The sequence below is a fragment of the Lepisma saccharinum genome, chromosome 6 (genome assembly GCF_977018435.1).
Source record: "Lepisma saccharinum chromosome 6, izLepSacc3.1, whole genome shotgun sequence".
NCBI lineage: Eukaryota > Metazoa > Arthropoda > Insecta > Zygentoma > Lepismatidae > Lepisma > Lepisma saccharinum.
Genome location: NC_139234.1, coordinates 35,812,659 through 35,826,248, shown reverse-complemented (window position 1 = coordinate 35,826,248; position 13,590 = coordinate 35,812,659). Strand labels below are relative to the sequence as shown.

Sequence of the window (13,590 nt, the reverse complement as noted above, 5' to 3'; positions counted from 1 at the left end):
CGTTTAGGAAATGTTTCAAAGTGTCTATGTCTTTTGTGTCTGCTCATTTGTTTTTTTAGATAACAATTAACATTTTTATTGAAAATTATGTATTTACATTAAGAGACCAACCTAACAGTTTTATGCCGGCCACGGTAGCCGAGCATGTTGGGTGGTCGACTCAACTCTCTTTGATCCAGAGGTCTCGGGTTCGATTCCCACCGAGAGCATGGGTGTGTTTTAATGTCTGCAACATACATGTGATGAGTTGCAAATAACCCATAAAATAACGAATATTTAACAGTTCTATTTAATTATTTACATAAATGCTAACACAAATCGCAGGAAAATAGTTTTATTTTTTTGTTCTTGCTCCAATATTTTACTTTTTAAATTTAATTTTGCAATAATAAAAAAATAGCATGTACACTAAGATATAAAGTGACATACACAACAAAAAAATATGAACATGATTTAAAAATATAGCAAAAGTTGCTCTACGCAGTGGGTTATTTTTTTATGAACTCATTAACGAGCGCTCTCAGGTCCAAATTATCAAGTACATAGCCCCCCCAAAGTTGATAGTTTAGTGGTCTCAGCCCCCAAAGTTGATGGTCTAGAACATTTCAAATGTGTATTTAAAGTTAAGTTCATGTGGCACAATTCAGAGTAAACTTTAGAAGAGAAGCAAAATAATACATTAGATCCTCTTAAGCAAACTTATTTGGGGGGCTCTGCCCCCACATCATTAACATTGGGGGGCTCGAGCCCCCCTAAGCCCCATGGAGTCGGCGCCTATGGTATCACATTACTAGGCCGTCATGCAAAGTGACCAAGTATATTTTCCTAATTTACTTAACTCGAGAGATTACACCGGTCAACAAATTTTGAATGATTAAATTTTATGCAGAGCATCTTTATGGTTTGGTGATCGCTGAACACGAAAATGATGCTTAAATCGATTGATTAGCTCTTGTTTTTGAGATAGTAGCACTTTCATAGTTATATTTACAAACAATATATATGCAGTAATAAAACACCTTAATGTCCAAACTTTACTAGGTTCTATCAAAGGCTTGTGTACAACATTTTTAATTCCAAGTGTTAATGAGTGTTTGGAGCAGACGTTTTCTAATGTAGTGGATCCCTGGCGCAATTTTCCCACTCACAAATGCTTAACAATACACTTGTAGTCCTAATAAAATGGCCATTACATTGAAATTCGAGACCCCTGATGGGGTAATCAGGCTGCCTTCTATGATCTTATGATTAGAGAAGTTTATACCTGCAAGTAGTCTGTTTCATTTGACGATAATGGCTACTGTTCTTCGCTACTTGAAGAAACACAGTTTCTTTCTCCTTAGAAAAATTGCCCCGGGAACAGGAAGCCCTTCACCATGAGCCACAAAGATATATTGGATGATTGATTCGTTTTTCTACCACTTTTGGCTAATCGCAAAGATGAAGATGAGTGATAATATGATGGAATTGATGAAGCGACACTCACAAAGAACACCCATGTGCCCAGGCCGGGATTCGAATCCGGTACCCATGACGAAGAAACAAATAGAACGAACGGGCGACTTGCAGCAATAGCACTTCTCCTTTTTAAGGCTTCCCCTGTTATGTTTTAAAGCTGAGATACGTCATCAGTCACGCTACAAATTCAATACTTCCCAACATTACCTCCACATTCTTCCATTAAAAGTCTCTCCGAGCCCACATTTTTTTTCAAGAAACTCGTTGTAAAGGATGGACGTCTGTTTGTGCAAATAAAATAAACCAGGTAGATCTAATTCTTAATTTTTAATTAGACTTATGTATATTTTTTACACAGACACAATTTATATTATATTAAACACACACTCGCACAAAACACCCACAACATAACCCTCACTAGTTGAACTGTACACTTCTGCATACACAGAAGACCCGAAACTTTTCCGAGATCATTTGTACGTACTAAACCTTTCTTACGTAACAGGTACGTAAGGACTCAGTGTATTTGTTGCATGCAGCGTCTGTTTACTCATTAGTGGCATAATTTTTACTTCTGCATTTCAGCTTAATATTTTTTGCCAGACTTGTTGCCATACATATAGTCCAACTTTAATTACTGAAAGTACATAAATTTAAAAAAAAATTATATTTTCAAGTAGAAATGGACAAAATTTTATATTTGTAATTCTTTTCTCAATTACCTTACACTTCAGCCATTTTAAGAAAGTGATGAGGACAAAAAGTTCAGAGTTTTAGTTTTTAAATTGTCATTTCCTTAATATTTCATCACATTTTTTAAAGTTTAAAGATAGTTTCCCATAACTATTTGTTTCCATAGCCCGACCTGCTCGAGCATTTTTGTCTTCTCAATGCCACTAATCAAATAAACAGTTAATTACACACTTAACACCTTCTTTTTAAATGTATCTATAAGAGACTGCACAATCAGAGGTAGAGAACATCAAGCTGTTGCTTGACTATGAACAACACTAAAAACCTTATCATTGTTCTTTCCAACATTAAGAGCATACATATCTACATCAATACTTAAACATTTTTACATGTACATTACAACATTTTCTCATTAGTAATTACGAGCATATTTCTAACATTTAAGTTAATACTTTCCTGTGGTAATGTGTCCTTACATTCACTTAGCGTTGTTTCATGTAATTGAACTTTCATTCATTACAAGTTTATTATAGCCATTTGAATACCTTCAATAAATAAAGAACGTAACAATGAAATGGTATGTTATATGTGAGATAAGAACGTATAATTTAATAATAATTAAATAATTTAAACGTTTAATTGAACTGAAACCAGATCGAAGTTGTGTTATATGCTGACTATAATCTATCATGATATTTTTAACATTTCAACATTAATATGAATTTACTTTTAGTTTAATAGCATGCATGATAACACTTGCTAATTTTTTAAAATAGTTTTCCACGATTTATTTCTAATTGATCAATAAACACCACCGTAAAAAAATCATCAGATGTGTGGCATGCGTGATTTAAACAAACGAAATTAGAAGTATATTTGAACTTGAATGGAAATTTAAAGTATAAATTTAAAACACACAAGAAATGTACAGACAGGAAAGGTGTATATATATTGTAACACCACAGCCCATAAACAAGTTTTCTTCGCATTTAACTTAAACATTGTTAAGAATGGAAACCAAAAACATCTCTCCATTTCAATACTATATGTTACGACATAACTGACAGCCGTGTTGACAATGAACACCAAACAACCTCTCGGCGAAGTAATCAGGAATGTTTTGATAAAATGCTTTGTTACCAATATATTGCCATTAAAATCATTTACAAACTTTACCTATGAAATAATTACATAAAATGAATGACCCTCACAAAGGAAAATTTCACTCCTTGCTGTATGAATAAACCAGCAATTGTACTTTTTATTACATTAATTTACTTTGCAATATAACAATATACGTATTCTCTCTTCTTCTCTCTGTTATTGGCAAGAATTTTACCATGTAAAAGTTGTATACTTATTGTCAATCTTGATTTTTGTTGCAAAAATAACAATGCAAACGTTTGCTCTTATTAGTGAAGCAAACGTACTTAATTACTTAATTGAAGAAAAATTACATTTTGAAACGGTGTTACATATCTTGTATGGATTAATATGAATTTATATAAATATAATACAAAATTAAAGACAAATATTTCTTTTAAATATCAAAATAAAAATGCTTCAAAAAGACACTGGGAACTTTAGGTACAATATAATAATATAGGGAAAATTTCACATATAAAGAAATAATATTTACTATTTTACAGTTTATGAATGTACATTACATGATGATATTAAAGTGTAATGAACATTCACACAGTGTAGTGTAATGAACACTCATACAGACATTTACAACATTTTAAATTAAAAAGGCTGGTTTAATATAATTTAGTATCACTGCAGTGAAATGCAATTACTGTTCCTCTAGTTTGCTTGCTGTGTCAACAAATTTAACAGCTCATCGTGATCCATGTTGTTCAGGGTATGAATATCAATATCCAATGCATTAGCGACACTCATCATGTCCAGTCCAAATGATTTTAGTAATTCTATGAAATCCATCTCCTCTCCTGAAATATAAAAGATTCAAATTAAGTTTCAATTTCTTGAAGATGACTTTGTCTCATGATGTCTGTGTCATTTTCAAAAAATTGAAATATCCTGCGTAAAAATATTATTTGTAATATAGTAATTTGTGGAACATCAAGAGTTTGGGAGGGGGGATCAAGACCCCTTGACCCATCTAGATAAGCCATTGCCAGTAAGGATTAGTAAGCAAATGTTAGAATGTATACAAAAGGTCTAAACCTACAATGTTATTGAATTTTATACGGTATGGATGAAATTTTAGCCCTTAATTTTTTCATAACCGTTCAGTGGCGACGATTGGGTTCCAAAACAAGGGGGGGCAAAGACAGTTTTCTTTCCCTTGAAGATAATGTTTAGCATAGCACAGGAGGCAAAACTGGCAAGAAAGTGGGGCAACTGCCTCCCCCGGCCCCCCCATAATCGCCGCCACTGTAACCGTGCAATGGGGCATTCCAACGTTACGTGTGTGACATTTCACACACAAAATTTAAGGTTCTAGACATGAGATTGGATTATTCATAATGAACTGATTTCATAGAATTATGAAGTACTTTGTGATGTCTGCTAACAAATTTAAAAACTTGAGTATGATGATAAAACCTGAATTCATGAAAAGCATTAACGAAAATGTGTTACGTGTGTGACGCTTTAAAGATGCTAAATTTGGCTTCATTTGTCTTCACATAGACTACAGATGCTAATAACTTTTGTTGATGAAATATGCAAATTATATGCATTTACAGGCATCTAAATATTAATGAAATTAATTGAAATAATCTTTTTCAGATTAATTCATTTTGTTATTTACACTGTGTACATGAAGTAAGACCACTTTTCGTGCATAATCATAAATTATTTCCCATGAATGCCTACAGTAGACGTGATTGGGATCCAAAAATGGGGGAGGGTAAGGACAATTTACTTTTTCTTGGTAGACAAATAGAGAAAAGCATAGTATTAAAGGGGAATGGTGGGGAGCAAAATGTGGCAAAAAATAGGAGGGCAACTCCTCCCAAGTCCCCCTAATTTTTTCAACATAAACCAGTGATATCATAATAAAATTCTTATTTAAAGAGAGAAATTCTATCCATCCAAATTTTCCCTCTATGTTAGCAAAGTGCAAATATTACGTCTTTTCATTGCAACATTCGGAATGTATACAATTAAAAAATTAACAATATTGAGTGAACACTGAATCAGTAAAAATAAAAGGCAGAAATGAAATATGATTGATGGATTGATTGATTGATTGATTTCGTGTTTTAAGTCCACTTTATGCACAGAAAGGCTAATCGGGACTGGATCTACAGTTTAAAGTGGAATCCGAACGACTATGTGCCTCCACCGGGTATCGAACCCGGGACCCTTGATTACAAGGTGACGACGCTACCACTGCGCCATCGGAGAGGGCCTGCAATGAAATATGAGAATGGTGTGCTTTTGCTGCTAAGTAAATAAATCAAAAATTTAAATAATAGTAATAAACTAACTTCTAGTACTTCTGTAATAAAGTTTCCCACATTCGATGGACTAACCTGTGAATGGATTACGCAGCTTCGGACATGAGTGGTTACACTGAGGCCAAGTGCACTTCTCAATCAATCTGTGACGGCAGTGATTGTGGTGTTGGTGTGAATTTTCCACAGATCTTTCCTCACGATTTCGCCCTCTTCTACCTGAATTACAAATAGAAATAATAACAATGTTATTATAATTAAATATGACCTTTAATATTGTTTCAACTTCTACTTTTCTACTGAATTCTTCATACTCTTTCACGACACTTGAAAACTTTATACTGTATATATATCTTCTTAATTCAGCCTCTAATCTATTGGTATCTAGGGGCGGCCGTGGGATGGGAGGTATAATATTTTCTTAGGAGGGTACTCGCTTTTAGAAAACAGAGAAACATTCACATTTGGGCTAAAAGAGTATTTAGTTATCCAGTTTTTTTGTTTGCTAGGGAGAGGGTGGAGGGAACAGACCGGTTGACCGAAAAGGTGTTCGCCCCTTCCCCCCCCCCTTCTGGTGCCGCCATTGTCTTTCAATTGAAGGTACGACCCAAAAAAGTTATTTCTCTTTTGACAACGCCAGACAAAGAAAACGTGTTCTGGCTCTTACGTTACGACTTGTACACCCAACGGCAAAAGAAACGGTAGGCGAATTGTCCACTCGGTCTGAATTACACAATGTGATTACAATGAATTGAAATAAAGACTACAATAAGCAGAGAACAATGCCTGCTTCGAACTAACATAGTTGCATTCTTTAAAACAACACAGGATGTAGAATATTGCCGTTGACTGTACATACTTTATACGGGTGCTTCGTAGGCAGTAGCATCAATGTTAAAATGAAGTTTGCAGAATGTACAGTCACCGGTAATAAAAACGGAACATTTAGATCCTGAAATGCCATTGAATATTTGTTATTAAAATCAACTTATCGCCGGTAGAGTTAGGCAACACACATAACACCTTGCAGGGAAGCGAGCATTTCAGGGTCTAGGTGTCCCAATTTTATTGCTGGTGACTGTACCGCGATGAGTAAGTGTGGTTGATATTTAAGCAACAAAATATATTCAATGAAAGTTGGATTCAAGAATCAAGACATTCTCATGACTAGAGCCCGGAAGTTCAGGCATTTATTTTCGTTAAAATAGGCAGGCAAAAAGGCATTTATAATGTGGAAAATAGGCACTAAAAATGAAAAAAAAGGCAAAATAAACCGAAAAAATGGCACATTTGGAAGTCGCTTACTTTTATATATAATTTCTGGCAACATGTTATAATCTACATTGGGAAGAGCATTTCAATTTTCTCCGTCTTGATTGCACATAACTACAAGGTGTTTTTTTAAGTTCTCAACATTCATTGATAGTCGTCTGTCAGAGAGAATGTTTTTCATAATAGAAAATGATCTTTCTACTTCGGCAGAAGTTATTGGAGCATACATAAAACAAGCTAATGTAGCTGGACTCATTTTGGTAACAGCATTTTCACCTTTTAGAATATCACAAATTGTTTTCAATTGTTTCAAGTCCTCATTTGCACTCACTACCCGTTTGCACTTTTCCGCAACAGCTGACCCCTTTTCTCCTGGCACTTCCATCATCTGCTGCATAGATTCCTCGAAGATTTTCATGGATGCTACGAGAGTCACCTCTTTTATCTAGCTTTGTAATTGTCTCTGGCAATGCACCATAATGTGCAAAAATAAACGACAGTTCATTCTTCAGTTCTGAATATCACAGGAGTTTTTCACTTCACGAATTGAAGCCGCTTCATTTTCTGGATGAGCATCGATTACCTCACTGATTTTTTGAAGGTTGTTAGCATAATATATAGCTGCTGATATCCAGGTTCCCCATCTTGTCAAGACTGGTTGCGGGGGTAAACTAAGCTCAGGCGCAACTTCCTGAAATTTCCGGGTTCGAGAGGGAGATTTCAGAAATATCTTCTTTGTGTTCGAAATCAACCTCTCCACTTCAGCAGTCAATCATGCACAAGAAATGTTAACCGAAAGGCAATATCCTAAATCAGCATGAAATACTTTTTTCTCACACTTTTCTCCTTCAGCAATGTTGAAACATGCGTGAGTTCAATATTACTTAAATAAGGCGAAAATTATTCACGTAATAAACGGAAGAAAAATAAATGCCAACATTTTTTTTAAAAAAAAATGGTCAAATTTCATTGAAAAAGGCAGAAAAAGGCATTATAATTAAAAATAGGCAGAGGGCTCCCAAATAGGCAAAATAGGCAAAATGAAAAGGCTTCTAAAACATTCGAAACAACATAAAAAACGTATATCCGGAAAAATTTTATCAATATATGCACTAAATAAAAAGAGGCATTTTGCCAAACTTCCGGGCTCTACTCATGACACTGTCTTCTTGGTGATTAAGATTTTTCATGAAGCGGCATAAAAGCGTAAGGATGAGATAATCCCTTTTGGACTCAAAGCTTAAGTTTTAAGACTTGCATCTCATGTGTCTGAACTCAACAATCTTGCCTGCATGTCTGATTTTAATAGTAATATTGTAAGTTTAATCCATGAGAAACTTTCTTATACCTGATTTTCAAAATGTATAAATTGCAATAATTTCTTACTGTCTTGCTTCAACGCACGAAGAAAGAAAATGTGAAAACTTCGCCAAAAATACGTACGGATTATAATTATTATTGTCTGAAGTTCTCGTAACTCCCAGTAGATGTCAACGTCTTACCATTCAACGCCGAGGCGAGGTTTGATAGTGCTGCCATCTGAACGACACTCGTGGAAATATGTCCGAGTAAGAACTTGAACGGTCGTTGTTAGGGTGTTTGCGAGGCTTTGCTATGTCTAGGGAACGTAAATTTCAATCAGAATTCTGAAAGGCTAAGAAAAAAAGATCACAAGGAAGTCAGAAAGATGCTTTCGAAATGTTTTAACCGCTATAAATACCCTTCTACAATGCATGAATTGAGCGAAAGGGTAAGTCTCAGCAGTAGCGTACGCAGGATTTCATCAAGGGGGGTGTTATTTCTAAAACGTTTTTTCCAAATTCACATTACCATTGTTTTATTATACTTTAATTAAATAATAATAATCACAATTAATTAATAATACTTATAATTAATTAATTAGCTAAATTAATACTAATACTACTACAAATACCACTATTACTACTACTATTGAGTAGTAGAGATCTACATAAATATAGTATTTATGAAAACAATAGAACGAAATTACTTTCTAGTCATCCGATTTTTATCAAATCCTGTGATGGTTTGTTTCTTCGTTACGAAATAATTGTCTGGTCAACGAGGCGAGACATTTCAGGGGTGAAGAAGATCCATAAATACAAGAAAATATATTAAAATAAATTGAAATAATCAAAGTATGGAGCTCATCCAAGGAGCTGCGGTGATCTGGTCGGTAGAGCGTCTGACAATCACGCGGGAGATCCGGATTCGATTCCCGAAATTGGTTCGAATTTTTCCGGCTTCTTCCCCGCATAAATGTCCCCGATAATTCACATCTGGATTGTCTCGCTGTTCTTACCAACAAAACATTTTACAATAGTTAAGCTTATTGTCATTTGAATAATTGTCTAGTCAACAAGGTGAGACATTTTAAAGAGAGACATTCAAACGAGCTGCGGTAAACAATACAATGGGAAGACGAACTGGTGACTGTATTCTTGTCCGCCTAGCCTTTGTCTATACATTAACCTCTTACAACGAACCTAGAACTTTATTTAGTGAATTCTTATTGTTCACACAAAAAAATACATGTTCGTTGAACACTGGCGTACGTAGAGGGGTGGCCGATGGTGTTCCAGCCCCTACCGAAATTTTGATAAAATCAGAATTTTCAAATCAAAAATCCGTTAAGAACTTTAAAAAATCAAAATGTGTAAATGCGAAACCTCTTTTAAAGTGAATCCCGATTACCATTTTTGTCTTTGAATACAATTTTAATAGATTGAAAAGCTCCAAAAATACGAAATATTTTATTATGCATCCTGCCCTCCAAATCGAAGCCATTTGCTATCCACATTTACTATTCCAGCCCCTCCAGAAAAAATAAATCCTGCGTACGCCAGTGTGTTGAACATTGTTGCAACTGAGATACAAAACAACTTTTTTCTCTTTTAAATCATAGTTACCCTAACCTAACCTCATAAACTCGTGGTTATTTTCAAGGCATCACTCTGAAAGACGCGTGTTTGCAATGCTGTGCTTTTCTCCATGCTGCATGGAAATAATAATTCAAATTATTATTATATTATTATTATTAGTATTAGTAGTAGTAGTAGTAGTAGAAGTAGTAATAGTAATATTATTGTCCCAGATCTTTGACTGTGAAAAATTGTCCATTTATTTTTTTTCCACAGCATTTTTCATAATATTTCACAAGCTCAAGGGGGGGGGTTAAACCCCGTAACCCCCCCCCCTTGCGTACGCCACTGAGTCTCAGAGCATCGTCTTGTCGGGTCGGCTTACCTCCTGGCATGATTTCATTTCCGTAGAATATGTTCTTTCGGGGACAGGGCTCGAACTGGAAGACTTCACGAAACGGAACGCATTAACTTCGCTCGCGTTGTGTTGTATTTTTTGTCTCTGGATACTACAGCAACGATATTAACGCCAAGTGAAATGACGCGCTGTATTAAAATCAGCGATGCCGCTAGTATTAATCATCTAGGACTGTTGAGGGGGTGCGGAATGAAATTTAGGGGGTGTGCAATGACGTATTTAGCCAGGGCCCCCAAAGGCTTACTACGTACACAAATTAAATAATGAAAAAGTAAAATTACTAAAAATGTAATAATGAAAATATACTTCTTCTTTAAACGAGAGTCGGTGGCGGCGATTGGGTTCCAAAACCGGGGTGGGGGGGGCAAAAGTGACGAAAAGTGGGGGCAACTGCCTCCCTAATCGGCGCCACCGACGGTAGTGATTTATTTTCGCCAAATTCATTTGAAGGCAAGGATTATATTGTGATCATACGACTTTGAATGACACTACCAAAGCAGATTTATGCAAGATTTATTACTACTTATAACGTAACGTTCATATAATATCACCAGGAACTTTACTTTTTGTGAACTGGATCAAACATCCTTTTTTATATTCAATAAATATTATTATTATTTTTATTTATTTGACATTTATTTCCTTGCGAGGGCAGCTTTTTTAATTTATTTTTTTAACAAATTTTGCCGATCTTAACCGCACGTAAGCTAGATAATGAATACGTGCTGTTATATCACTATTCTTATACAGTCCTTTTAGCTATTCATGTAATAAACATATAATAAAAAATTAAAGATAGCCTAACTAATTTGAATGTTTTAATTTAAACTATTTTCATTAATTTAATATAATTATTTTAGTTTAAATATTATTATTATTATTATTACTATTATATTAATAATAATAATCTGATGTTGAAAATAAAGTAAACATTAAACATGGATTGTATGCTTTAGCCACTGCATCAAATACGAATTAACTTTTAGTAGGCATCTATGAAAGTATACCAAGGAAACTGAAGACTACCTACAATATTGTTCATTTTTGCTCGATGAATGTTTGGAAATTTGAAAAGAACAGCATGTTCAAGGGAGGCCAATGGCACACATGAATTTTTTCAGGGAGAGAAAAGCAAGATCTTTTTCAAGGGGGACAAACGAGCCATATTTTTTCCCTAATAGTGTTGCCCCTTAAAAAAAATAAACTTTCAGTTTGAAGCTATCATGTTCCTGCAACGCTTTTATTAAAATTGTATGTGTGAAATACATAATTTTACGTTGACGTTCGTTTTCCAGGGGATGCCGTATCCCCCCACCCTTCTTTGACACCTTTCTGGACGTCCATGGTAACACATATTATACGTCTTATACTCCAAGAAAGTAGTAAAAGAGTGTAAACATTCAGACACACGTTAGAGTTTTGTTGATCTGTATAGTGAAATACACAATAAGCTCCTTACCTTTAGAAATATTATATCTGCTCTTTTCTTTCATCGAGCAGCGAACAAAGCTTCCACTCGGAAGCCACAGACAAGAAACTTTATCTTTCCAAACTCACAGATTATCTTCATATGACCAAACTTCGCTCTGATTGGCTGTTCTACAGCTAGCAGAGACATCCAGTTGCAATTAGAACGGTCTAGAGCCCCTATCACACGGAACTGGATTTCTAGTACGAAGGCCCTAGTTGGGGCTGCACTAACTTTCTCGGTAGCAATCATGGCCGTTCTAATTGCTACTTGCTTTCCTCGACTGGATTCTGTGGAACAGCCAATCAGAGCAAAGTTTCGCCATGTGAATATAATCTGTGAGTGTGCAAAGGAGCGTTTTTGTCTGTGGTTTCCGAATGTTACTCCAGCAATGTATAACGTATACAGCACGAAAGGCGCGTTGAGTTACACCATCTGTGCTGAGTGCACAATGTTTACATTTGAAACAACTAAAATATTCTTCCATACGTGTACAGTAAACGTTGTAAAAATGTATTTAAGCAGCGCCATTGTTTTGTACCTAATAACGTTTTATACGAAACGTTATTCCTCTCGGTTGAATAGTTATCGGCTTTTAAAAATGTGAAGTGATACATTGTTTACATCTCACGAGGCCGCCATTACAACTTCCCTCGTATGGAAACAAAAATCTATCGACAAGTACGCTGATAAGTATCGTGTGAAGCGAAAACTAGCAAATTGGTAGCCAGTCCAGCGCCAACTAGGGCATTCCTACTGGAAATCCAGTTCCGTGTGATTTGGCCTTTAATCGGGGCAATGAAGAAAGGACCGACATCCTCCTGTTAATTCGAACACTGGTTATATGTCAAGTAACTCTGTCATTGTGAAAAATACAATGCAACTAACCTTTTCGTTTCTTCCCTTTCGCCCTCTCCCCTCTGACTCTGTTCTTCCTTCTGTTCTTTCTCCCGTGTTTCTTTCTCCTCCTCTTCTTCCTTCCTCCCTCGTGCAGCGGCTTCTCCTCCGCCGGGGGGTCGTGTCTTCTGGAGGCAGAGTTGCTGGTGATGTTGGCCCTCCCGTTGGCGGCTGCCGTGGCGTTCAGGGTGTGCTTGTGGTTCCCCGACCTCACCAGGTTGCGAACAGACTTCACGTTGTTTGTGACGGGCGCGTCCCCCAGCATAGACAGCGGAATGCTGAAAAGACACGAAAATCAGACTCCAGTTCTAGAAACCTATTTTGCTAGGACTCACAGCATAAAAACATTGTTTCTGGAAAAGTAGAAAAGCATGGTTAATGCAGAAAGCACAAAATATAACCTTTAAATTGTATTCCTACAGGGGAAGATTAGAAAAATCCATTGCATATGCGCAGTGGGATCCATGAATATTACCGTGCAAATTGTCCATCAGCACTTTATTTTACCCAAAAAGAGCTTCAAAAATTAAAAGAAAACTCAAAACAGGCTGTTGACAACTTCTACACCAGCATACATAAAAATTCATCGCTTAAAATCACATAGCATGTAAGAGAAAAATTTATTACAATAGTCATGGACAATTTGCACAGTAATACTCATGGATCCCACTGTACATAATATATGTGAGTGTGTGTTACGAAAAGTTCAATTGAGAAACTATTTTCGTGTCCGAATACTGATGATCGGTTCATTGTGTAATATATAAATTGGTGCGAATTACGAGCAACCCATATTCATATTCAATAGGCTCTTAGAGTGTACTGCTAATGATCAAACATAGTCACTTCGGCTATTTCCTAGGATGGATAACTGTAGTTCTCCACTCTTCTTATTAACTGATCAGTTGTGGTAAATTGTTTGCACGCACCTTTAACCACTGTGCTTGTTTATATATGTGCATAGATGTGTATGTGTGTGTGTGTGTGCAAAAGAGAGAAGAGGGAGAGAAATAGAGAGACAGATAAAAGAGAGAAGAAAGAGAGAAGAGAGGGCAAGAGGATGTAGATGGAGTGAAA

At 35.8% G+C, this 13,590-nt stretch overlaps 1 protein-coding gene across 1 annotated transcript in view; it reads right to left on the bottom strand.

Annotated features, from left to right (window-relative positions):
• Positions 1–1,816: 1,816 nt before the first annotated feature.
• Positions 1,817–13,590, bottom strand: part of Notum (palmitoleoyl-protein carboxylesterase notum) — a 78,104-nt gene continuing 66,330 nt past the window's right edge. The window contains exons 11-13 of the mRNA XM_083124648.1: positions 12,505–12,791; positions 5,658–5,798; positions 1,817–4,103 (exon numbers count right to left, since the gene is read on the bottom strand). Of these exons, the coding sequence (XP_082980774.1) occupies positions 3,958–4,103; positions 5,658–5,798; positions 12,505–12,791 (574 nt within the window). The 3' untranslated portion in view covers positions 1,817–3,957. The remainder of the gene's footprint in view (positions 4,104–5,657; positions 5,799–12,504; positions 12,792–13,590) is intronic.